Source organism: Condylura cristata, unplaced genomic scaffold (assembly GCF_000260355.1).
Source record: "Condylura cristata isolate star-nosed mole 26May11 unplaced genomic scaffold, ConCri1.0 scaffold00038, whole genome shotgun sequence".
NCBI lineage: Eukaryota > Metazoa > Chordata > Mammalia > Eulipotyphla > Talpidae > Condylura > Condylura cristata.
Window position 1 is genome coordinate 671,208 of NW_004567139.1, and position 24,013 is coordinate 695,220.

The 24,013-nt window shown below is 57.3% G+C and overlaps 2 protein-coding genes across 3 annotated transcripts in view; one reads left to right on the forward strand and one right to left on the reverse strand.

Moving 5' to 3' along the window:
* The window catches only part of TANC2 (tetratricopeptide repeat, ankyrin repeat and coiled-coil containing 2), a 278,089-nt gene extending 265,543 nt beyond the window's left edge, over positions 1-12,546 (forward strand). For both annotated transcript variants that reach the window (XM_012733089.1, XM_012733090.1), the window contains 7 exons: positions 2,581-2,756; positions 2,982-3,114; positions 3,631-3,660; positions 4,434-4,525; positions 6,232-6,378; positions 8,764-8,864; positions 10,226-12,546. In XM_012733089.1, the coding sequence (XP_012588543.1) occupies positions 2,581-2,756; positions 2,982-3,114; positions 3,631-3,660; positions 4,434-4,525; positions 6,232-6,378; positions 8,764-8,864; positions 10,226-12,164 (2,618 nt within the window). In that variant the 3' untranslated portion in view covers positions 12,165-12,546. The remainder of the gene's footprint in view (positions 1-2,580; positions 2,757-2,981; positions 3,115-3,630; positions 3,661-4,433; positions 4,526-6,231; positions 6,379-8,763; positions 8,865-10,225) is intronic.
* A 6,602-nt stretch (positions 12,547-19,148) lies between these two features.
* LOC101623069 (cytochrome b561) lies at positions 19,149-22,794 on the reverse strand. The gene is made up of 5 exons (XM_004693423.2): positions 22,590-22,794; positions 21,650-21,748; positions 21,371-21,474; positions 20,912-21,069; positions 19,149-20,798 (listed from the first exon to the last, which is right to left on the reverse strand). Exons 1-5 carry the CDS (start codon positions 22,792-22,794, stop codon positions 20,606-20,608), a joined length of 759 nt encoding a protein of 252 aa, XP_004693480.1. The 3' UTR covers positions 19,149-20,605.
* Positions 22,795-24,013: the final 1,219 nt, after the last annotated feature.

Below are 24,013 nucleotides of genomic sequence, written 5' to 3' on the forward strand. Positions count from 1 at the left end.
AGAGGCTCCGAAACTTTGTAATAAAAAAAAAAAAAAAAAAAAAAGCAGGGGCCCCCAAAACTTTGAAAAAAAAAAAAAAAAAAAAAAAAGCAGAGGCTCCGAAGTGCTCTGATCAAGGTGTGAAGTAGGTGAGGACAGGCTTGGGAATGTGAATATGCAAATGTTCTATATTTAGTGGGGGAGGAAATGTAAATGAAAGGCCAGGAGAAGGAACAGTACGGAACAAGATTGGGGGCGTATGTGAGTTCAGTGCAGAACATGAGGACCTCTGGGAAATAAAATTGAAATGTATATGGAAATAATTTTTAAAGTAACAGATTAAGAGTTTGGACTTAATTCGGAAGGCGGTGGGGAGCCTTTCAAGCTCTTTAAGAGAGGAATTGATGCCAGAATTGTGCTTTGAAAAAACCTCTCTGTCAGGAGCATGAATAGTAGATTTGGTGAAGGAATTATAATGGGTCAGGGGAGCAATTAGGAAGCCATTGTCATAGAGGAGAGGAGAGGGAATGAGACCTAACCCAGGTGCAGGAGCTGTTAGAATACAACAGAAGACCAGGTGCAAAAAAATATATTTTGGATATAAAGATTGATTGATGTGGGAAATAAGTGTAGATGTGCTGAAGATAATTCCAGAGTTTCAGGACGGGTATTTGGAAAAGCCATTAACTGCAAGGGGAAGAATAAAGGAAGATTAAAAACTGAAATTTGGAAGTATTGAGCATATGGGCTTGTTACACTATGGATCATTAATTTCTTAAATTCCAGAATTCTTTGTCTTTGGAAAATCAGCTTATCTGTAATATACATCCAGAAACTTCTTATCCTGCTTGTTCTTCTGCTGGGGGCTTTGTCTGGGGATTTTATAGATGTTGCATCAGAAAAAAATTCTTGGATTCCATCAAATATTCATGTTCATTCCATGTTAGAGTCAGTATCTTAATTATAAACTATATCATTATGAAGACCCTGTACATAAACAGCTGTCTGTGAAAAGTTAACCCAGTAAGTACATAAAGGATTCTCATCAGTTAGAGGTGCCATACTTTCTTCCTGCCCCTCTTCCTACTATGAGAAACTGCAGTGTGGTCTGCTAACCTCTGAGGATACAAACATGTCACCTCTGATGATAGGTCAGGGCGTGCCCCTCGCTGGTGCTCTCCTCTGAGCCCCGAGCAGAGAGAAAGTATTCTGTGTGCAGTTAGCTCTAATTTAGTGACTAAGTAGGACATGCAAGCTCTTTGTAAAGAATTGTCTCAGGTACTCTTCAGAACCAGCAAGTAGTGATAGGCTCTAAACATCCAAGAACCAAAGGTATTTTGAATTTGGCTAATACAAACCAGTGCATCAAGTGTGCTTATTCCTACAGATGAGAATAAACACGTTGATGGGAAGCAGATGCAGAGCATAAAGGGGCTAAGAGGCAGGGACGAGGCTACTGCAGGCTGGCCAGGGCCCAAACTCCAGGTTCCTCGGTGGGCTGGGCCCTGTCTCTCCCATGCGTCCTCCCCCCACGCCTGGTGCCAGGTCCCTGTCAGCCATGACAAACATGCACTGAGCTCTCATTTTAGGGGAATCTGCCATGGAGTTTATACTGTAGTAAGTGAAGGGCTTTGACTGAGTCCAGGTAACATTCATTGAGAATCTATTACCTGTAAGTAGCATACATTAAAAAAAAATAACAACAGAATAAGGTGACATGTCGAGCTGATTCACGATGAGGTAACCATGAACTGGAGACGCTTGTGGAAGGCAGGAGCTTTGGGAAAGTTCCGGCAGACAGGGTAGGAGGAATGAACGTGAACTCACCCAACCACACACGGGCTGCAGGAGTCGACGGGAGAGTCTGGAGCCAGTGAGAACTTCAGCTCGGCCAGTAGAGGCTTCTCACAAGGGAGAAAAGAAACGGATATGTGGGTGTCCGCTTGGGGACAGGTTGCAGGGCAGCTGGGATGCCCAGGAGAACAACCAGATCTTCTTCTGCTAACATCTTGCAGGTGCCATTATTTCTGAACAGTTTAGTAGAGAGAAGCCTCAAATACTAGAGCAGCTGCTAGAGTCCGGCAGAATCCACCTTAAACACCAGTTTAAGGTTGTCAGGACACAGGGGACATCCCCCGCCCCTCTGGGTTCTTCTGAGGCGGGACCCACAGGCTAAGGAACACCTCACAGGTCTCTAGGAGAGAGAGGCCATGTTTAATACACAGGGTGGAGACTCACACCAGTAAATCCTGACGTAAATGGCCCCCATGCAGGGGTCTCTGTCCTGAGCTGAGGGCTGGGGCGGCCAGGAGGGCGCGAGGGGCCTGGGGCAAGAGAGGGCGGCTGCGGGGCGGGACCTGGCCCCTGGGCGTTTGCCGGCTTCACCAGGCGGCTCACAACGTGACTTCTGAAAGTGCCCCTAAATCTCAGTCACCCACATTCCTGCGGTCTCATTCTCCTGGGGCCCACTGGGCCTCCATCGGCCTTCGTGCCTCACGCCCGTGGCGTGTATGGGGAGAGGCCTGCTGGGGACTGCGTGGGGGGCCGGCCCCCCAATGATGTCTCCTGTTTGCTCAGCCCATGTTCTTATTGCTCTTGTAGGGGCCTCCATTGCTCTCATGGACAAAGAGGGTTTGACAGCCCTTAGCTGGGCCTGTTTGAAGGGCCACCTCTCAGTAGTACGCTCTCTGGTGGATAACGGAGCAGCCACAGACCACGCTGACAAGAATGGCCGCACCCCACTCGATCTGGCCGCTTTCTACGGTGACGCCGAGGTGGTAAGTGCCTGATAGCGTGGGGCGGGGCTGCGTCCACTGTGCAGTCTGGGTTTGCGGGTGGAGCAGTGTCTACACCCGCGCTTCAGTGTATGATTACTGGCGGGCAGAAACACTCAGGATGCCATGAAAGACCCAGAATGTGGCTTTGACCCGAAACGCTGTGCTGCCCAGCCTGGTGCCCAGCCACCGTCCTGTGGTAACAGCTGCGCCTGCTCCGCATCACAGGTCCAGTTCCTGGTGGATCACGGGGCCATGATCGAGCACGTCGACTACAGCGGGATGCGCCCCTTGGACCGGGCGGTGGGGTGCCGGAACACCTCTGTCGTGGTCACTCTCCTGAAGAAAGGCGCCAAGATAGGTAGGAGATGGGAAGACGGTGCTGGCATCTGTGCCCAGGGGCCAGGCTGGCCCAGAGGTCTGGTCGCCCTGGGAGGTTGGTGTGAGTGTATAGTTTCCCCTCGGCCCTGGCCCAGTTAGTCCACGTGAACAGAAAGGAGCTTGGCCCAGAGGAGACACCCTCTGCGCCGCGACCTACTCGCCCCGTGTCCAGAATCAGTTACCCGCCGCCACAGCCTCAGCCGGAGGCGCTCTGAGCAGGCACCTCGGGTGCCCGTGCCTCCGGAAGCCCCGCCCTGCGAGCCCCGGCCCTGCTCTGCGCGAACCTCCGCTTCCCCGCTCTGTGTGCGCTTCGGCCTCGGCCCTGCTGCTCCCCGCCCGCTCCCGCCCGCCCGCAGACGGTAGACAGGGTCGGCTGACGCGCTGGCCTCCGCTGCCTGCCTCTCACTGCTGCTTTTTCCTTCTTTTTTGTTTTTTTCACCTTCATCCATTTTTTTTTTCCTCTCCTACAACTTTTTGTTTTCTCCTTTCTTTGAAGGTTGTCAGACGTTACCGAGTCGCCCACGAGGTATATTCACCGCTGTCAGCATCAGGCGCGGCCTGGTGGCTTGGTCAGCTTTGCCTTCTCCTCTTTGATTTAGCCTGCATGAGTTCCCTTCTCCTCTAACCTTTTAATTTACTTCACCTTAAAAGAAGATTTTTTTAAATAACTGTTGTAGAGAATAACTTGAACTTTTGATAACTAACCCTGGAAAGCTTAGTTGGTGAATAATTCAGCCATCTGTCAACTAATCAGTTTAACCTTCTCTTTCCGTGCGTGGGTGAAGTTTCCTCAGTGACGTTGGCTTGTTTCACGCGCTTGACATTCCGATGGTGCTCCTGGTCGGCTCAGACCCAGGAGCCTGTTGGGCGCCCCACACTGAGGGCCCTGCAGGCCGGAACAGCCCCTTCTGCACAGTGCGTGCCTCAGAATTGAGACACTGAACAGCCGGGGACTTGAGTCCAGACTCTAAAACAAATTATCCTTTTTGGATTTTTTTTTCAATCTGTGGTGACATGACTCTAAATACTCTCTCTCAATTTCCTTATTTAAAATAACTCTGCTGCCCTCGTGTGGTGCGGACTGACAGGTCAGATATTCTTATTTTAAGGTGAATACAAACCCAACGCAGCTTCTTGGCGGTGGGAGTCCCTAAGAGACTCCCAGGTCTAAAAGATGAGGAAAGTGTCGTGGAGCAAGTTGTTCTCTCAGCAGAAATTCCCCAGGATGTTTTTTCACCTAGCTTCCTACCACCCTTACATGTATGAGTTTTTACCCATCATGCATCCTGTACACTGCAGGTCCAGCCACATGGGCGATGGCCACCTCCAAGCCAGACATCATGATCATCCTATTGAGCAAGCTGATGGAAGAGGGGGACATGTTTTATAAGGTGAGGGGAGGGAGGAACAGAGTTTCCTCAAAACGGCCGCTGCTGACGTTTCTGCTTGTAGAATCTACCAGTCTTGACAAGTCTCATCCTTGGCTCTTGAGACCAAGGGAGAACACCATCTCTCAGTGGGGGGCTCCTAAGTTGGGGATCTCAGGTCTTTGCTTTCCCAGCAAGAACAAGGACACTCCTCACGAGGCTGATGGGCCCAAAGAGCCAGCTCTGCCCGGTCTCGCCTAGGCAGCTACGCAGAGTCCAAGTGGGATCTGCTGAGTGGGACCTCGAACCCCAGCGGAGGAGATAAAGGAAAGTCATGCTGTTCAGATGTTTCCAGCCGTGGGGAGAAGCCTTGACCCATGCCGGTGTTCAGATATGCATAGACGTAAAGGCTGGTAGTAGTGAAGCTGATCTGCCTCCCTGAGTAGGCTGAGCAACTGAGACCAGTGGCCGTTAGACTTGCCAAAAGTCCTGACGACAGCAAAAGGGGCTGGAGGCTCTGCACTCACAGGCGAGACTGGAGGCTCCACGCCTCACACTGGCTCCCTGGCTACAGAGCGCCTGCAGGAACAGCGTGTTTCAGCGTCACCCCGCTAGGTTGCGCGTCACCAAGTCTTCCCCTGAAGGCTGATACAAATCTAGCCAAGTAGGTATCGCCAGGATGTCCCCAAAGACAAAGTGACAGCAGCACATGCTGTCCCCTTGGGCCCGGGGCACGCAGGGTGTTGTTACCTGGACCCTTACATGAGAGTGGACCTGAGACCTGAGCCAGCCATGGCTTCACGTGCCTTCCAGGAGGCCTTGAGTAGGCCGTAACCACGCTCACGGCTGGGGAGAGACGCTTTTCTCAGGACCCTGAGCCCTGCTCTGGCATAACTCTGGTATCTAAGACAGAGGCCTCTTCAGAAGGACAGGCGAGTTCATGCTGGCCCCTCCCAGAATTCTGCCTTGGCAGACTATGGCTGTCTCCTCAGTAAAAGGCGCTAAAGGGAAAATAGAAGATGGGGGTGTCGGGGGGAGCCACAGCTAGACAAAAGGAATGGCCGGGCAGAGGTCCGCTGAGGGCTGGGAGGGAGCGCCTACGGCGTGTGGGCTCAGCCTTTGCATTCCAGACACAAAGTATGAGAGAAGCTAAAAGTCCCTGTAACCAGGCCCTTCGGTTGTTCATCGATGAACTTCACCTGGGAAGTGCCCTCCTGCATAATCAGATGGAATCACAAACTCTAAACCTCACTCTGTTCCCACCTTCTCCTTACGCCTTTTCAAAAAATGGGGAAAAAACAGATTGGAGGTATTTTATGCCCTGTGATTAGGGAAGCAGCAGCTAGACTGATTTAGCTCCCACAATCCTCTGTGAGGAAGAGAGTGACCTCTTCTAGAGGACTGGCGAGGTGGGAGGTCAAGCACGAGAAGACTTTTCCAGAGGAAAGGAAGTAAACTGCTAACTTTGGAGTGCTGGGAACTAGGAAGTGCCAGGTCAAGGAGACATTCCTTTGAGGTAGATAGTTGGTGCCTTGGGCATGTCCTTGGGCAGTGGGGCCCAGGCCTTCGGAGTCACTGCCCGCCTTGCTGCCGCTGGCCAGGCCGCCCCCGACCCCGGCTGCTGGGGAGCTGCCCCTTCCCCTGAGTTGCTGAGAGGAGGACAGAGGGGGTGGAGGCCACACTGGCTCAGCAGACCAACCACGTGTCTCGCCATCTTGTGCTCCCACTAGAAAGGGAAAGTGAAGGAGGCTGCCCAGCGGTACCAATATGCGCTGAAGAAGTTCCCTAGAGAAGGGTTCGGTGAGGACTTGAAAACCTTCCGGGAACTAAAGGTGTCTCTCCTCCTCAACCTCTCGCGATGCCGCAGGAAAATGAACGTAAGTCCTTCTCGCCCCAGCTTCTCTCTGCACGCCTGGGAGTTCACGCCCACGCCACTCACTGGGTCTTACCAGGCTCCCAGAATTCTTCTCTGCCCCATTTGGAACTTGGTTGTCCTTCACAGAGCACTGACATTTGCAATTTGAAAGAAATCAAGTCTGAGTACAATCTGTATTTTAAACCTTAATAAAACTCGAATGCCGTGGGCACTTGGTAGCTTTGCGGATTTGTATGCCTCCCACTGAGAACGAGAGCTGCATCCCCCGGCCTGTGTCTTTGGGGCATTTGAGAGCAGTGGTCCCTGGAATTGGAGCTGCGGCTGCACATGAATTTGTCATTCCCGTCCTTTCTAGCAGACCCCCTAGTTGATAGAAGGGCTCAGGACCATGGACTTCAAGGTGTAATTTCATAGCTGATCTTGAACTTTTCCCTTCTTCCTCCTCTTTTTATTCCAGTATGTCATGATCCTTCTTGCGGCAGAGGGAATCTTTGCATCCGTCCTGCTTTATTATTTCCTGAGCAGTCCAGTCCTTAGTCCTTCTTACCTGCCTTGCAGATGCCACTGCTCCTCTTAGGGGGGCCTGGAACCCCCAGAGAGCAAAGTGTATGTCAGGTGTCTTATATCCACCAACCTGAGGTCTCACAGCCCCTTGGAGATAGAAATCACTCAAGCCATGGGCCCTCCTTGGTGGCACAAGGGGTTAAAGTGCAGCACCGTGAAGCCAGCTGTAGCCACTTCAGTGTGAGTTCCATCCCAGGCCGGGGCGCTGACCCACATGGCGCGGCAGACCTCTCCTGTCTCCCCGCTGCTCCCCTCAGCAGTGCACTTCGTCGGTCTGCCTGTTCTGCTCCCTACTCTGTCTCTGGTGAAGCCTCTCACTGCACCTGTACCCCAGATCTGTATGCATGAATAAATAAATCTTAAAAAAAAAAAAGAAGTCACTCAAGCCAGGCAGGAATACTAACAAGCAGCGTACTCGACTGTGAGACGCAAGACGCTCTGCGTGGCAGCGCCCTGCCTCCAGGCAGCTTGTGTGTGTCCAGCTTCCAGTCCTCCAGGAAGAGCAGACTGGCGCAGGGGACCAGTCACAGCCCACGAGATGGGGTTCCATGGTGCCAAGGAGAGTGGGGATGTGCTAGAGGTCCCCACAAGGGGAGCGTGACTCGGGGAAGCAGTGAGGGTCTTGTGTGAAACAGAAGCAGCAACGCCAAGGGCCTATTATGGCCCCGTTAGTAACAGTGAAGCCGCTCAGAAGCTGCTGGCAACCTGCAAAGCTCTGATCATCCCACAATGATTGCCCCAAAGAGCCTGCAGGGTAAAAATGGAAAGAGCAGAATAGAAGATGATCCTTGTAAGGTGCAGCCCTGTCTACCTCCACACTGTGCAAAATTGGTTAACAATCCATCACCTCCGTCACTCACACCAAACCCACAGGCCCGTCTTCTTTGGCAGAAAACCACCTGTTACCTTTTCCTGGCTAAATGACTGTGCCCAGGGCCTGGTTTTCCACCCTAGGAACCGCACATGTCGGCAGACGCTACTGTGCTGTGGCTTTGGCACTAGAGGGAGAAGGACCTGTCCCTTGCACACACAGCAGGAAGGCGACTTCCTGCTGCGGGTTTGTTCCAAGGTCTCAGCCCTGTGATTTCTCAGAACGAGGGTTGGTGAGGCCTTCAGGAGCCTCAAGGATCGAGATGAGGCACCACACAGACCCCGGGCACAGCCAGGCCTCTCCCTGCTTTCCTTTGACGTGTTTCCTAAGCAAGGAGACAGTCAAAAGAAGGAACAGGACAGAGAAGCCTCTGAAGGAGAAAGGAAAGTACTGTTTATTGAGTACCTACTGTGTGCCAGGAGCTGGGTATGGGGCTCGCAAATGCTCAACACACTTAATCCTACCTGTGAGGTAGGTGTGGTTGAGGGCCGGGCCTCACGCCCTGGGCAGACCAGGCACTGAACCCGCGATGACCTGGCCCACCCACTCCAGCTAGTCCTGGCTAGCCACGGAACAGGAGAAGCCGCAGGGCCACATGAGGTTTGGGTGTGTGCGCCCCACACGTGGGTGTAACCGGGGTGCAGGCTTTCAGTTTCAGGCGCCTCACCAGGTTGACTAGTGTCTTCTGGGCTGGCGAGGACTTTGTTGGAAAGGCAGCGAGAGGGCAGATTTGGAGAGCTTCTGGGCAGACAGGTCCCCGCGAGCTGCCGCAGGGCTGCACGGGAGGAGGCAGACGGGGTCTGGCCTCGTGGCCAGCGCCTGCCAGCCAGGTCGAGAGTCCCAGGCGTCCCACCCACAAATGTCAAAGAAGTTTCGTGCGATCTGTTTTATTCCCAAGTGTCTCTTCCTTGTCTCTGCAATGACTCACGTGCACACCTATTGTGATGACAGGACTTTGGAATGGCGGAGGAATTCGCTTCTAAGGCTCTGGAGCTGAAACCGAAATCTTACGAAGCTTATTATGCGAGAGCCAGGGCAAAGCGCAGCAGCAGGTGAGGAGAGCGAGCGTGCAGGCTGGAGGCCTCCCTCGGGGTCCGGCCGAGGTGGCCAGCGGCCGTCTGGACCCGAGGACCTGGGGGTGAGCCCAGGGGCACCCCCCGCCAGCGCCCAGCCACGACGCACATCTTGCAGCGGGGCTGTGGCAATCTAGAGCATCTACTTTGGGAGAAAAATGCCTTTTCCTGGGGCGCCTTTACCTCGCCGCATCTCAGCCCCTTGCTGACCCCCAAAGCCTGTGGTAGCACCTGAGCCATCAGTGACTTAACCAGCATCACTTAACAAAATATCCTCCGGTCCCTTTAAGAGGGAAGGTGGAGGGGGGGTCCCTCATCACAGGCTCCTCTTTTCTTTTCCTGTGGCATTTGGGGATCCCTGGATTAGTTGGTCTTCCTTGTGGGGCTCTGCTCAAGTCTGGTGGCAGCACACCTCCTCCTCCCCTGCACACCTAACCCCACTACACCACACATTCCTGGACAGTGGGTAGCTCTGCTGTAAGAGTTGAGAGAACCCCAAAAAAGGCACCCCTTGCCCCACATTGTGGCTTAGCAGTGGGCGAGAATGGCTCCGGAAACACCTAGAACCTGTCGTCAGTGATGTGGGGATGCCCTCGCCATCCATACTTCGGGCTTCCTGCTGGGACGGGGCCGCGTCCTGCAGGTCGAGCCCAGGTCCGGCCGGGTGGTGGTGATGAGCTGGGGGAGCAGAGCTCCTGCGGCAGCTTCCGTCGAATTCCCTTCTCCTGCGTGATTCCTTCCCCACGAGGCCCATCGCCCTCTCTCCGGGTAGCTTTAATAGGATGTTCTTGTCCTCCTTTGTCTGGTACAGACGGAGTGGCCTCGTCAGCAGGCCTAACACCCACAGCTTGGTCGCAACGCGTGGGCGAGGGGCAGGAGGTACGGCGGTCAGGGCTCCTGCCCCGGGTGGGCAGGCTTGAAATCTGGAGCCCAAATAGGGAGAACAAGGAAATTCTGGATCAGCAAGATTTTAAAAGATGTAGTGACCGTTTTATTCCTAAGCTAAGTGACAGTGACCCTGTAAATGACAACCCCACCCAGCCCTCCTGTGGCCTGGCACCACCCGTGTGCCCATGGGCACTCGGAATCCTCTTGAAGGGCCAGCGGGCTGACACGGGCATTTCTCCACTAATCCCAGAGAGGCCGCAGGGAAGATGGAGACCGAATGGGCTAGGGGTCACTCTGGACTCCTCCACAGTGACAGCCCCCCGCTTCCTCCTTCCAAGGCAAGCGCAGCCGCCACTGCCGCGTTCCGCCAGTGGTGGCCTCGTCTTCGGCTTGTGGTGATCCCCGGGGCTTCGGAATTAACCCCGGTCCTGTGTTTACGTTTTGTCAAGCAGACAGTTCGCAGCAGCCTTGGAGGACCTGAACGAGGCCGTCAAGCTGTGTCCAAACAACCGTGAGATCCAGAGGCTCCTGATGAGGGTGGAGGAGGAGTGCAGACAGATGCAGCCGCCGCCGCCGCCGCCGCCCGAGGAGACGGAGCCCGAGCCCGAGCCCGAGCCCCAGCACGAAGACCTGTACGCGGCGCAGGGCGTGTTCGAGGAGGAATACCTGGAGCAGGATGACAGCGTCTCCATTGGCCTCCAGACAGAGGCGCGGCCCAGCCAGGGGCTCCCCACGATCCAGAGCCCGCCCTCCTCCCCAGCCCATCGGGACGCGGCCTACATCTCCAGCTCCCCGCTCGGCGCTCATCAGGTGTTTGACTTCCGGGCCAGCAGTTCCGTGGGGTCTCCCACCAGACAGGGCTATCAGTCCACCTCGCCTGCCCTCTCGCCAACGCACCAGAACTCTCATTACCGGCCTAGCCCTCCACATACGTCCCCAGCTCATCAGGGTGGGTCTTACCGCTTCAGCCCCCCTCCCGTGGGCGGGCAGGGCAAAGAATACCCGAGCCCGCCCCCTTCCCCACTCCGCAGAGGCCCTCAGTACCGGGCCAGCCCTCCAGCCGAAAGCATGAGTGTCTACAGGTCCCAGTCTGGCTCACCGGTGCGCTATCAGCAAGAAGCAAGTGTTAGTCAGCTTCCTGGCAGACCAAAATCTCCATTATCTAAAATGGCCCAGCGGCCCTACCAGATGCCTCAGCTTCCTGTGGCGGTTCCCCAGCAAGGGCTGAGGCTGCAGCCGGCCAAGGCCCAGATTGTGAGGAGCAACCAGCCCAGCGCCGCGGTCCACTCCAGCACCGTCATCTCCACAGGGGCCTACGGCCAGGTGGCCCATTCCATGGCCAGTAAGTACCCGTCTTCACAAGGAGACATGGGAGTAAGTCAGAGCCGCCTGGTTTACCAGGGGTCGATTGGGGGGATTGTGGGGGACGCGAGGCCCGTGCAGCATGTCCAGGCCAGCTTGAGTGCGGGCGCCATCTGTCAGCATGGAGGGCTGACCAAAGAAGACCTTCCCCAGCGACCGTCCTCGGCGTATCGAGGCGGCATGAGGTACAGCCAGACGCCTCAGATCGGGCGTAGCCAGTCTGCATCCTACTACCCCGTCTGTCACTCCAAGCTAGATCTGGAGCGTTCCTCCAGCCAACTGGGGTCCCCCGATGTGTCGCACTTAATCAGAAGACCTATCAGTGTCAACCCTAATGAGATCAAGCCCCACCCCCCCACCCCCCGGCCGCTGCTGCACTCCCAGAGCGTGGGCCTTCGCTTCTCCCCATCTAGCAATAGCATCTCCTCCAGCTCCAACCTGACGCCCACCTTCCGGCCCTCTTCCTCGATTCAGCAAATGGAGATCCCCCTAAAGCCGGCGTACGATAGGTCATGTGACGAGCTGTCGCCAGTGTCTCCCACTCAGGGCGGTTACCCCAGTGAGCCCACCCGATCCAGGACCACACCATTCATGGGCATCATAGATAAGACAGCCCGGACTCAGCAGTACCCTCACCTTCACCAGCAGAGCCGGACCTGGGCGGTGTCATCCGTGGACACCGTGCTCAGCCCCACGTCTCCGGGCAGCCTGCCTCAGCCCGAGTCCTTCAGCCCGCCGTCCTCCATCAGCAACATTGCCTTTTATAACAAAACCAACAACGCGCAGAACGGCCACTTGCTGGAGGACGATTACTACAGCCCCCATGGGGTGCTGGCGAACGGGTCCCGCGGAGACCTGCTGGAGAGAGTCGGCCAGGCCTCCCCCTACCCCGACGTGAAGGTGGCTCGGACCCTCCCGGTGGCCCAGGCCTACCAGGACAACCTGTACCGGCAGCTGTCCCGGGACTCTCGCCAAGGGCAGACCTCCCCTATCAAACCAAAGAGACCATTTGTGGAGTCTAATGTTTAAAAGACATCTGTTGGAGTGAGACCCGTATGTGATCACTGCACATTTTCAGGCTTGGTTTCCACATCTGAGGTAGTCCTCTGCTTCACTCTCATGTAGTTTCTGTGGTGTTCAGAGGTGGCAGCCCTCATGCTGAAACCCTTTGCATGCAGCCCCGGGAGCTGGCCGCAGCGCGCCAGGACTTCAGTCTCGCCTGTCCGTGCCCAGCCACGTGCTCCCCTCTCCGGACGCCGGCGAGGAGGTGGTCGCGCCCTGGGCTTTAACCCAGGGAGATCAGACACTCTGTCAGCTTTTTCCAGGAGACAATCGCTTTCACTGATGTTCTTGTTGTGTAATTGTCTTTCTCCTTTTTTACAAAAATATGATGTTCATGTTCATTTTCTTCTAGGAACTGTAGGAGGGGTGTGTCAGCCCTTTGCCTTTGCACTCTGCCCCAGTGTTACCCAGATGGCCAGCCCCAGGGCGTCCTCGAGCCCGGCCCCTCCCCCGGCCACGGCTCCCTGGCCAGCGGCCCTGGGATGTCCATGGGGATCGTTGCTGGTCTTCCTGGGGGGGCGGGGGGGGGAGAGGAGAAATAAGCCTGTTAAATTGGAAGGAAACAAAACCAATATAATTATTTGAAATGTCACGACATTGATTTTTCCAAGAGACATTTAGAAAACAGCCAACCCTTGAAATAGTTCAGTCAGCCAAGGAAACTACAGATGAGAATCGTGGGTATTTTTAAATGCTCAGTGAGAGTCTTTCTTTAGATTTTTAGACAGTAACCATGAAAAGCTACTGATTTTCCAAGGGTGAGGGAGGGGTTACATAAATAGATGGAAAGAAAGACTGTTCTGGATTCAAGGCAAGGCTGTAGAAAATCTCGGTCTTGTAGAAGTCTGCTTTTATAAGTCCAGCTACATACCGAGCCTCCTGTTCCACACAAAAACAAACTTTTTGAAGATTGACTGGTGCCATAATCACGTCAGGATCCGCACCTGGGGCCAGACTGTGGGCCCACGGTCTCACCCCCAGGCGGCACAGGGAGGGGCCGCAGGTTCCAAGAGACTCCCGACTCCCCGCAGGCCCTGAGGCTTGGCCATCCCTGCCCCAGGCCGCCTAACTCCATTCTGAGGCTGATAGTTTTTTATTTTATGAGAGTTGTGTCCTCTCACCTTTCTCTAGGCAGGAGTGTTTGGGGTGGTGTTGGGAAAGCAGACAACAGCAGAGTGGTTTCGGGGTGGAGGAAGGCCCTCCCAGCCCTGGGGAGGCACGTGAGGTAGACAGCCAGCCTCCCGCCCGGCGGTCCTCGGCTGTCCTGTCCGTGTGTGCTGACCGGTGATGTGGCAGCTCGAGCTGGCCGGCAGGATCGCTGACGCCAAAGCCTTAGCGCAGGCCTGGAACTGACGCACCTCAGCTGGTAACATTTAACAAGATAAACAGCGAAGGCTTAACAAAAGGTTCTCTTACTAGTAAAGGGCTGCAGGAAGGACAGCTTCCTGAGTGGGAATCCAGATGCGGCCAGGCCTGTTTGTGAGTGTCCCCTGAAAATGTCCCTCGGACGTGGGGAGGTGGACCAGAGACTGGCCTTCACGGAGTTCGACTCTGCCGGGTAGATAGGCCCCACCCGCCAGCCCCGAGCAGCTCGAGCTCCGCGTCTCCGTGTCTCTGTGCCCGTCGCGAACAGCGGTGCTGACCCAGGACTCCTCTCTGATGCCTCGGGGCTGTCAGTGTCCCCTCCCCTGCGCCCCCACCCCTGCCCTGCTCTTACCACAAGATGAACCGCGCAGCTGTCCCGGAAGCCCAGGCCCGGAGCCCGACAGCCCCCCAGCTCCTCCGGCCCAGGGGGCACCCCGGACTCTTGGCGCCTCAGCTCGTAACCGCCCCTTGTTGAAGAGCTGCTGCTATGTTTTGACCGTTGCTCGGTGTCTGTTAGCTAAGTGCCCGTGTATGCAGCCCCACGCCCGCTGCCCGTGCCCCTCTGCGTGGGGGAGCTGGCCCTGAGGCTGGCAGATGTGCCCTGCGCCCCGGGGCCGCTCCGGTTTCCAGAAAGAACCAAGGATTTAAGGTCTGAGTTGCTGGGCAGACAGCTCGGGGTCAGTAGTCAGAATGCGATTCCTTTCCAGCCGGCAGAGAAGACCGTGAACGTCACTGCTGGGGGCAGTTTTTGTCTATAAAATGCCAACTGGACTGGGGGCGCGGGGGGCTGGAGACAGAGGTTTTGGTTTTCCTGGAAGCAGACTGCTGTGCCCTGTTTGGCTACTTCACTGCCACGAGATGATCTTAGTACTGTACCTGCGAGATGCCCCTGCCCGGCAACACTCGCTCAATAGGGTCCGGCGTCCGGGGGGCATGGGAGGGGTGCGGGGGGCTCCCTCAGCCGACACTGGTAAGTTCCACCCTCCCAATTCACATCACCCTGGATCGGAGTTGGTGGTGACAAGCCTCGGCCTGGGGGTTCCTCGCCCAGCTGTACGTGCCGCTCACCCAGAATTCTTGCACTGATGGGTTCCCATCATGTCATGTCTATAAATGGGTGCACTTTACTGTTTGAATTTGTAACTGATAAATACTGGATATTTAAGTGTGAGTAATGTCTTCATTAGAAAATAGCAAAACCGCTCTTGTCTTTTAGTGTATTTTTCAAGAAAAAAAAATCAAGCAGTGGATCACAACATTTATAGCACAAGAAATAACTGTTGTATATAAGCATCAAAAAGATTAAGAGTTTTTAAATACAAAAAGAAAATCTTTGCAGTGATTTTAAAGTGCTTTTCCAGCAATTTTCTTAGGGACTCCTGAGACATGGTTACTTTATTTACTGGATCAGTAAGGCACACATTAACAATTAAAAATTAATGTTTATTTACAACGTAAAGGGAAAACCTGTGTAAAGTGAGAATTTGGCAAGGACAAAATGGAGGCCATTTTGTGTCTGCTGTTGCGTCTCTGCGTGCGCTATTGCAGCCCCACGGTAATAGCGCAAGCCCTTCCTCCCCGCGCGCCCCCTTAGTGTTTGACTTCTCCTCGAAGGCTCAGGAAGATTCCACTGATTAGAATCATGTACAGTACTCCAGGTCGTTGTCCAGAGATACAAGTTTGCTAACTATGTGCAGCCTGGATTATTAAACACTTTTCCTAAATTATTGTAAACAGACAGCTTAGAAAAGGTATTCTCCGTCCTTATATTGTATAGTAGTTTATGAATCCCTCTCTAAATATTGGTATTTTTATATTCCAGAGACTACCCAGTAGAAAAACTAATCAGTATCTAATTTGATATCCGTATGTATTTTCCTTAGATTTTAGTCATAACAGTGGGTTATACAGACGTCACCTTGCTTCACCATGCGTCACCACTAGGTGTCACTGTGGCTCTGCACCAGGCTTGTCTGGGAGCAAAGAATGGCCGCATCTGTGGAGGGGCCTCTTCCAGGGCAGCTGGCAGGCCCGTAGGCTCAGAGGTTCAGGAGGGGGGAACAGAGGCCTGGAGAGGGTCTTCACCAGCCCTGCCAGTTGTGGCAAGGGCAGCTCTTTGAACTCTACCTGCTTTGGACCTCCAGCAGAGGCTGGGAGGTTGACTAGGACTCCTAAGTCCGGTGGATGGAGGCTAGATCGGAACACCATTCTCCCCCAGGAGCACTCCTTTCAGCTCTGCTTCACCTCCAACTTTTATAACTCCAGAGGGGTCACAGTTGGGTAGTTTGAGTCAAAGATAGCTATTTTTCTATTGCAGAAATGCCTTGGACAAAACCAGTTGTTCCCTGAGTCTTTGCCACAAGACAGAACAGGCTTCCCAGGGGCCGGATGTGCCCGCCTGCCTGCCTGCCTGTCCCTGGGCTGCCGGCTTCTTAACTTAGCCCCTCTGCGCGGCTGTGGCCGCCGCCCCACCGAGGCATGGGGAGGTGTGTGGCCGTGGCTCCTTTTCCTCTGGCAACTCCAGACTGATCATCCACCATGACTTACAACACGAACCAAGGGCTTAGGGGTAAGAGCTACCTACAAAGACGTGTCATGGAAACCTTCACCATGCAATGCCTTGAACTCAGCTCTGGCTGCTTCCAAGAAAAGGTGGCTGGCTGGGGGCCTGGACACAAGCACAACGGGGCTGGGGGAGCCACTGTGCAGAGCTACTTGAACAATCACTGGGTCTTCATCACTCCTCTAACAGACCAACAAGGGCTGAAGTGTTGGTAACCTGCGTCTCGGTGTCCAATGCCTCACAGCGGCTGAACCACCCTCAGATGCTCATGGCCAAGTGTTGGCCACGGTCAGAGCTTTGAAAGTCAGTACCAAATGAACGTCTAATTGGACACCAAAAATCAAGTGTTACTTTCCTGTTTCCTCACCCACATCATCTCACTCCTTCCTGCTGACGCTGACAGCTGCACTGAGCCGACCGGTCGCGGCCTAGCTGGGTGCCGAGAGATGCGGCTGGCGTCGCTCTGGTTTTTGCAGACACACCTGCCCCGGAAGGGAAGGAGCCTAGCTGATTTGCTTTTGTAGAGCTCGTTGCTGGATTTTTCATTTGCCAATCACTGACCGGGAACACCCGGTTAGGGGGACTCGACGCCACCCCTCGGTCCCCAGGACCAGACAGTCAATTCTGGGGATTCAGTACTTGAATGTACCTGCCTTATTGTGTAACCAGTGTCCTGGGAAAACAGTCAGTCGCGCCGGCCCCAGGCCGCCTCCATCCACAGGTCGCGCCTGTAGGTGACACTTCCGATTCCGGTTTGTTTCCGCTTTCGTTCCACTTTCCTTTGGCTGATTCCTGGGAGTGGGGCCAGTTCCTCGTCAGGCTCAGGGCAGGTGCCATCCTCAGGTGTGGCCACCTTTCCATGCCCCCAAGCACCCCTGTCTCTGTTCTGTCTCCTCCATATCCAAGATTATTTTAATTAGTACAGATATGTACAGTCTACAATTCCAGAGTGATTTGTACTAATATGATTTTGATTCTTCCTCTTTGCTGTCCTTTCAAGACACTTGCTGGAAAAAGCTTTAATGCACTTAGTTTCCTTTAGGTTTTCTATACTCAGCTGTAAAGGACTCTGTACAGTTATCCTCAAGTGCATGTCTGTTCTCGCCCCCGACCTTCGGAACACCACACGGTGGCCACTCCTCAGTGGGGACGGGCCGCCCGCACAGGCGCTCGCCCCTGTGTATAAGGAAAGACATTCTCCTTTGCTGTACTTGCTTGAGCAGTTTTATTGTCTGTACATGTGAGCTGTGTGAGATAGATGTGAAAAGTTCACTGAATGCGTTTTCCTGCCCATGTATACAGAGCACCATCTGTACAATGAACTGTATGTATGAAAGCAAATGTACTTATTTATAAATGGGTAACACTTAGAAAAACACGGCGGTGTGCGCTTTCTCCTTCCGAGACACTGGCCCTGGGCGGCCTCTGCCCTGAGGAACCTCGCCCTGGCGGCCCAGGCAGGTGGAGGTGACGGCCAACTCTGAGGGCTGCGGCCGTGGTCCCAGGAGTCAGCCTGCAGGGGGCGTCCCTGAGCAGCTCTTCCCGGCGCGAGCCGTGGGGGGCACCTGCGCTCCCCTCGCACCTGTCAGCCTAGGAGACCTGCAGGGACCGAGGTTTGTCTCCAGCTGTGCGGGGAGCGGAGGGGTGAGGAGGGGCGTGGGGGGCGGGCAGTTAGCCCTAGCAGTTGCCAAGGCTAAGTTGGTCAGAGCTGAAACCTCCACGCGCAGCGCCCTGCTTTGCCCTTCAGAAATCTGACGAGCGCTAGACCTGCGCAGGAGAGGAAGGTGCACGGGAGGGCGATGCCGATTTCCAGAGCCCCGGCACTTTCCTGCCCAGCTGCTGCCTCTGTCTGCCTCGGAGACGGCAAAGGAGACCACTTTCCTCTGAGGCCTTCCCTCATCCTTGTTCAGCTTTAAGAATGGAGGGCTGACTCCTCCATTTGCAGGCATAAGGACGGGCCATTCTTTTTTTTTTTTAACATTTATTTATTTATGCATACAAGAGCTGGGGTGTAGGCCAGAGGTGCAGGGAGTGAGAGGACTCGCCAGGGAGTGAGGAGCAGAGCAAGAAGATGGACTGAAATACGCTGCTGAGGGGAGCAGCAGGTGAGACAGGAGAGGTCTGCCGCGCCATGTGGGTCGCTCCCCTGGCTGGGATCAAACTCGTGCAGCAGTGGCTGTGGACAGCTGCATGGTGCTGCACGTTAACCCCTTGTGCTCCCAGGGAGGGCCCAGATGAGCCATTCTCGATAAGCGTGTGATATCGGGAGGCCTTGTGATGGAGGCTCTCATAGACGGCACTGTCTCGAGACGCCTGTTACAACGTCCCAGATGCTGGGATCCTGAGGTCACATCTGTCTTCTCCGCTTACCACCTCTGATGGATGATACTGGTCTCTCCCACTGAGAAAGCAGGTCCTGGATGTTTAAATTGCTCAAGGCCAGAGAGGCAAACGTGGGGGCGCTGAGGAGTCAGATCTCCCCAGAAGGCTTCCCCCTGGCCAGTGCCCCCTTCCTGGCCCGCAGCAGCTGAGGAAAGCAAATGCTGGAGGACACCAGGAGGCGCACAGTCACGCTCAGCAAAGGACGCTTGGGAGAAACAACCTCATGCCAAGGTCAAAAGGAATGACCCGGGGCCACCAGGCTCCCCAGCCTAGTGAGAAAGTGATCATCCCAGTGGAGGGGGTTCACCATCGGGGGGGGGGGGGGTGCATTGAGACCCCAGGCTGGGAGGGGCAGGCGCTCTAGCACTCAGAGGCCAGCTTGGGGGGGGGTAGGCTTCTTGCCAAGGCTCACTGGTGTCCAGCTCCGTCTGCAGGCGCCCTCTGGTTTGGGGGAAGGTTCCTCCTGCTCCACAGAACACAGCCCCACCGGCGTGGACAGGCCAGCCTGGGTCAGCTGGGAGCCCTGCCTGGCGTCATGACTCACGGTACCTCCTGCACCTGCCCAGGCTTCCCCGGACTCCCGGCCGTAATAGAATCAGGTCCACGTCTCTGACAGGGTGATGAAGACAACAAGCCAGAGGTCTGCTGTAGACATTTATTGGAGCAGCTGCTGCAGCCAAAAACACAGGACACTTGACAGAAGATGGCCGTGGCCACGGGCAAAGTAAAACACACATCACCTCGAGGCTCTTGGCCCCTGAGCCGGCACACGCCTGGGCAAACACCAGTGTGCAGATGCATGACACATGTAAAGCTCCCCTTCTCTTCAGGGTGCCTGGAAGGGAGCCGCCAGCTGTCCCTCGGTAGTTTGTCGAAGGCGGAGTCCCCAGGTGTACACAGCTGAGTCCGCCAGGCCACACCCAGGCGGGTGGGACCCCGGGGAGGGGCCCTGTCTGCCCTGAGCAGTGGCACCCCGGAGGCAGGACCCCGGCCAGAGCCGTTATTAAAAACTTAGCGTGGAGAGGACGCTAGCCCCTTCCCTAAAGGCAGCGCTAAGATGTGAGAAAAGGCAACCGCTAGAAGAACAGAAATCGGATTTGGAATGTTAATTTCTTCACTATTAATGTCTCAAACTGCTGTGCTCCTCAAAACCCAGAAGACAAGGAAAACAAAGAACATTCCGCAAGTCCAAGAAGCCCAAGATCGATGTTCTAATCATGTTATTTCTAGACTGAGCCAAACAGTGACTCAGCAAACAGCGTGAGACACACCAGCGGCAGAGGAGATTGATCTGACTGCAACTCAGCCCGAACTTTAAGATGCACCCCAGGTAGGAGAGGATGAGGCTTCGCTCTAGACCGGGGCGGGGGGTCCCCCTCACAGAAGGGGGCAGCAGGGCAGCTCTTCGTTTAAAAAAGCCAGGGGCGGTATTTGCTGCTCAAGGAGGGGGCGAGCAGCAAGTGACTGGGCCAGAGCGGCCTGCTCTGGGGACCGGCTCCCTGTCCCTCGGCTGCCCCAGGCTGCCCGGGCGCCTCCACCCTCTCCCCTCTCCCAGCAAAGCCACCTGTGAGTGAAGGGTTAAAGAAAGGGGGGCTCGGAGCAGCAGCTGGGCCAAAGCCGGCTCCCCCACCCTGTCTCCTCTCGGGGACCCTGTTCTGAGCCCCCACATACCTTAGGCATCCTATCACTGCCCTGTGCCAGGCTGGGCGCCCTAGACCGGGGGGAGCCCGCTACACCCGGCAAGCCGCGGGCCAGGCTGCCCTCAGGCCCGTCTCTCCCGGCCCCTGACTCGGCCCAGGCACCGGGGCCTCGGGGGGCACCTGGCTTTTATGACCAGAACAGCCCACCCAAAACCTACCCAGAGCTTCTCCATCGGGGGGACAGGGGCCATAGGGGCAGGGGTCTGCATCTGACTAATGCTCACGTGGCAGCGAGGCCGGCGGAGGGGCCAAGCCCCAAGCCCCAGACCAGGGCTCAGGGGGGCAGCCGCCAGGCCCCCAGCGCTCCCCCTGGAACCTCAGGCCCCGAAGGCCCAGGCGTGGGGGCCGGAAGGGCCGCTCGAAGCCCCGAGCAGAGGCGGCGCCAGGCCCCTCCCGCCTCACTGGGAGCTGGGGCTGTCGCCCTCCGTCAGCGTCTTGAAGTCCATGGACAGCGCCTGCTCCTCCTCCTGCGGCGGCCGCCGCCAGTCGGGCCGGGTCAGGATGCGGAGCACCACGGCGCCGAAGCCCACCAGCAGCAGGCCCAGCACGTTGCCCAGGACGCCCTCGGGCTCCAGCGTGCTGTACTTGGCCCTGCGGGGTGAGGGAGGAAGGGGTGTCAGCCCAGGGGCCCCCGTTAGGCCAAGCGCCACGCACGGCTGCCCCACCGCGCAGCACCCCGCAGCGCGCGGACTCGGGCCACTCACCCGAGCTTGAACAGCAGCGCCTCCTTCAGGCCCAGCAGGGCAGTGCCCACCGAGAGCACGAAGATCGCGGCGCCCAAGAAGACGTGCTGCGGGCGGTAGCAGTTGCGCAGCGAGAAGGAAGCTCCAGGGAACAGGAAGAAGCTAAAGCCCAGGAGCCACTAGGAGGGGCAGGGAGGGGTGCTGGAGCCCCGCGGCCGCGCAGCCGGCCGCCACCCCGCGTGCCCCCCACCCAGAGCAGCCCTGGAGGCGCCAGGGCGCGGGCACGACGGCCCCTCCGGCTCAGTACCGCTCCCCTGGGCCTGGGGCCGGGTCGAGGCCAGACCGGGCGTCCGCTGGGGGCTCAGGTCCAAGGCTACGGCCCTGCTGGCCTGCCTCGCCGGTTTCAGAATCCCACGGCCGCGTCCAGGGCCAGCAGCTCTCGCCTGGAAAGCGAGCGCTTCCGCGGCCCTCGGGGCTCACCTGCACCAGGTAGAGGCCGAAGACCAGGACGCCGCACCAGCTGTGCAGGCTGTAGAGGTCGGCGTAGCCCTGCTTCCGGTGGTAGTCGAACACCGCCACCAGGCCTGGCGGGCGCAGGGAGCCGGCTCAGGGCCGCGGCCTGGGCCCCAGCCCCGCCCCACCCGAGTCCCCGCCGGGATGCCTGCAGGGGAGTGGGACCCGGGACCCTTCTGAACTGGAGGGGCGGTGGCGCCTCAGGCGCTGTGCTTCCAGGGGCGTGGGGGCTGGGCCCCGACTCACCCACCAGGGCGATGATGAAGGCGAGCACATGCAGCACCCCGTGCAGGATCTTGGTGGTGCGCTTGGTCTCGCTCCTGAAGACGCGGTAAACCAGCAGCGCTTACGGGGGAGAGAGAAAGGGCTGTCGGCAGCGGCCCACGCTGGAGGCCTTCCCGCCGCAGCAAGGAGGCACACCCCGTGGACAGGCCATCTCAGGTAGGCGCTTTTCAAGGTACGGCCCCCACAGGAAGTGGAGCAGACAAGCTCCAGGGACCCCACTGGGGTCCTGGGGCAGCTCTGGCCTTCACAGAGGACACCCGGTTCACACACAAACACACACTTTCTTGTGGGTGTTCCAGGCTGTGTTTTAGGGTCATCATGCAGCCACATCATGGTGTCCCCAGCTTCTGAGTTCACCTTCAGGCTGTGACAGTCCTCTCCTCAAATTGTCCAATATAGACAAGCCTGATCTGATAGTGCTTCCAGCTTGCGGTCCCAAGTTGATGCCCCTCGTCTGGTTGAGGTGGCAGGGCCAGGGGGCGAGAGGAAGGCCTCACCCTTCCAGGACGCCTCTGGGAAGAGCAGGCCAGGCAGGTACAGACAGCCCCGCACAGCCTGGCCCCCACCCAGAGCCAGAGCCAGAGCCAGAGCCAGACCCAGAGCCGGGCGCCGGCCCTGCCAGGCCCCACACGCCCGCCCCCGCAGCCTCCCGCCAGGAAGCACCACCCCTCGCGTGTGCGCGGTGAAGCCAGAGGTGGGGCACAGGGGACCTGGGAGGGGAGCAGCTGCCCGCCGCGCCAGCCTCAGCCGGAGTCGGACCCACGTCCCAGGCTCTCAGCGGACTTCTGACATCATGTCTAGGCTTTAGCTTGGTCCAACTGGGAGAGGCCTCAGGGGCGAGAGGTCCCTGCGGTCAGCTCTCTGAGGAGCAGCAGCTGCCCGGCGTGCAGGGTGGACTCACCGTCCCCCTGCAGAAAGATCAGGCCGATGACCATGCAGAGCGGGTGCACGTTGAACTGCAGGGCGCTGTCCCAGGCGATGCCGCCGCGGTACAGGCCCAGCCAAGCGCCCGTCGTGGCCACCACGGCCAGGCCCAGCAGCTGGGAGAAGGCCACGTAGTAAGGCAGCGCTCGGGGCACGGGCGCTCTGCCGGCTCGGCTCTCCATGCTGCAGGGAAGGGGGGGCTTCAGCACGCAGCCCCAGCTCTAAAAGGCCAGGCGAGGGCCCTCTGCGCCCACTCCCAGGCCCTGCCCAAAGCAGGGTGCACGTCCCACCACCTCCAGCAGCTCCCCCGACCTTCCCCAGACGCAGCCCCCGGGCCTCTGTAGGGCCAGCGCTGGTGTGGGGGGGGCCAGGGCTGGCCAGAACCTGCGGCAAGCAGGGCCCTGGCAGGTGCTGGGCTTTGTTCCCATGAGGGAGGCAGGGCGTCCAGGCGATAGAGGGGAGTTAGGGGCGCAATCTGCTTGGAGGTACAGGCTAAGTCACCTTTTTCCTCCAGATGGATCATGAAGCCCACGTGGGGTGAGAAATGGGGCGCCTGCCCCTGCTTGGTGTTTTGGTTCAAAGCTGGAGATGAGTCCTGGGCACCCCAAGGCCCTGCCCCAGCCAGAGAGCAGGCTCCCCTTATTCGGAGAAGGCCCCCACGCCCACCTCGCCCACCTGCACCCCGACAGGACTCGGGATAGAGCACCGGGCAGCCGGCACATGCCCTCAGGCCGGGCCTAGGACACCAAGGAACCAGGGACAGCTGCGTCCCCGAGGGAGGATGGTGAGGCGGGGGCTGGGGGTGGGGGAGCGGGCAGGGAGGCGGCACAAGTTGGCGGGAAGCCTGTGGGGCCTCGGGGCCATCCCGCCCAGTGCCCTGCCCCTCCACAGTCGGCGGAGCCTCATGCCAGCCCCCCATCTCGCCCCAGCCTGCTGGTTCTCCTGACCCAGCTGCCCAGTCCCACACCCAGCGGAGGTGGCGGGGCCCGGGGGGTGGGTGCAGACAGGGCAGGAATCTGGGCCCTGCGCCCACAGGGCCAATTTTGTCCTGTCCCCAAGCTCACACCGCTTTTCTGTCCACTGCAGCCATTCCCAAACACTCCCAGCACCTTAAACCCAGCACGTCCAGTGTCTTGTGGCCCCTCTCCTGGCCTCCGGGGTGGCTGGTCCTTCTAGCCAGCGCTGACCCTGCAGGCACGCTGCCTGTCCTTGGGCGCTCTGGCCGCCTGTCACCTCTTCCCCGGCCGCCTTCTGGGGCACCCCAGCCAGGGCATGAGCCTCTCCTGCCCTCTTCAATCCCCCCGCCAGGCGCGGGGCAGCCCAACTCCCCCAGCGCCCCCCTACTCGGCCACCCAGTCCTGCCCCTGCAATGTCAGCTCCATGGGGGGTCTTAAGTCTTGA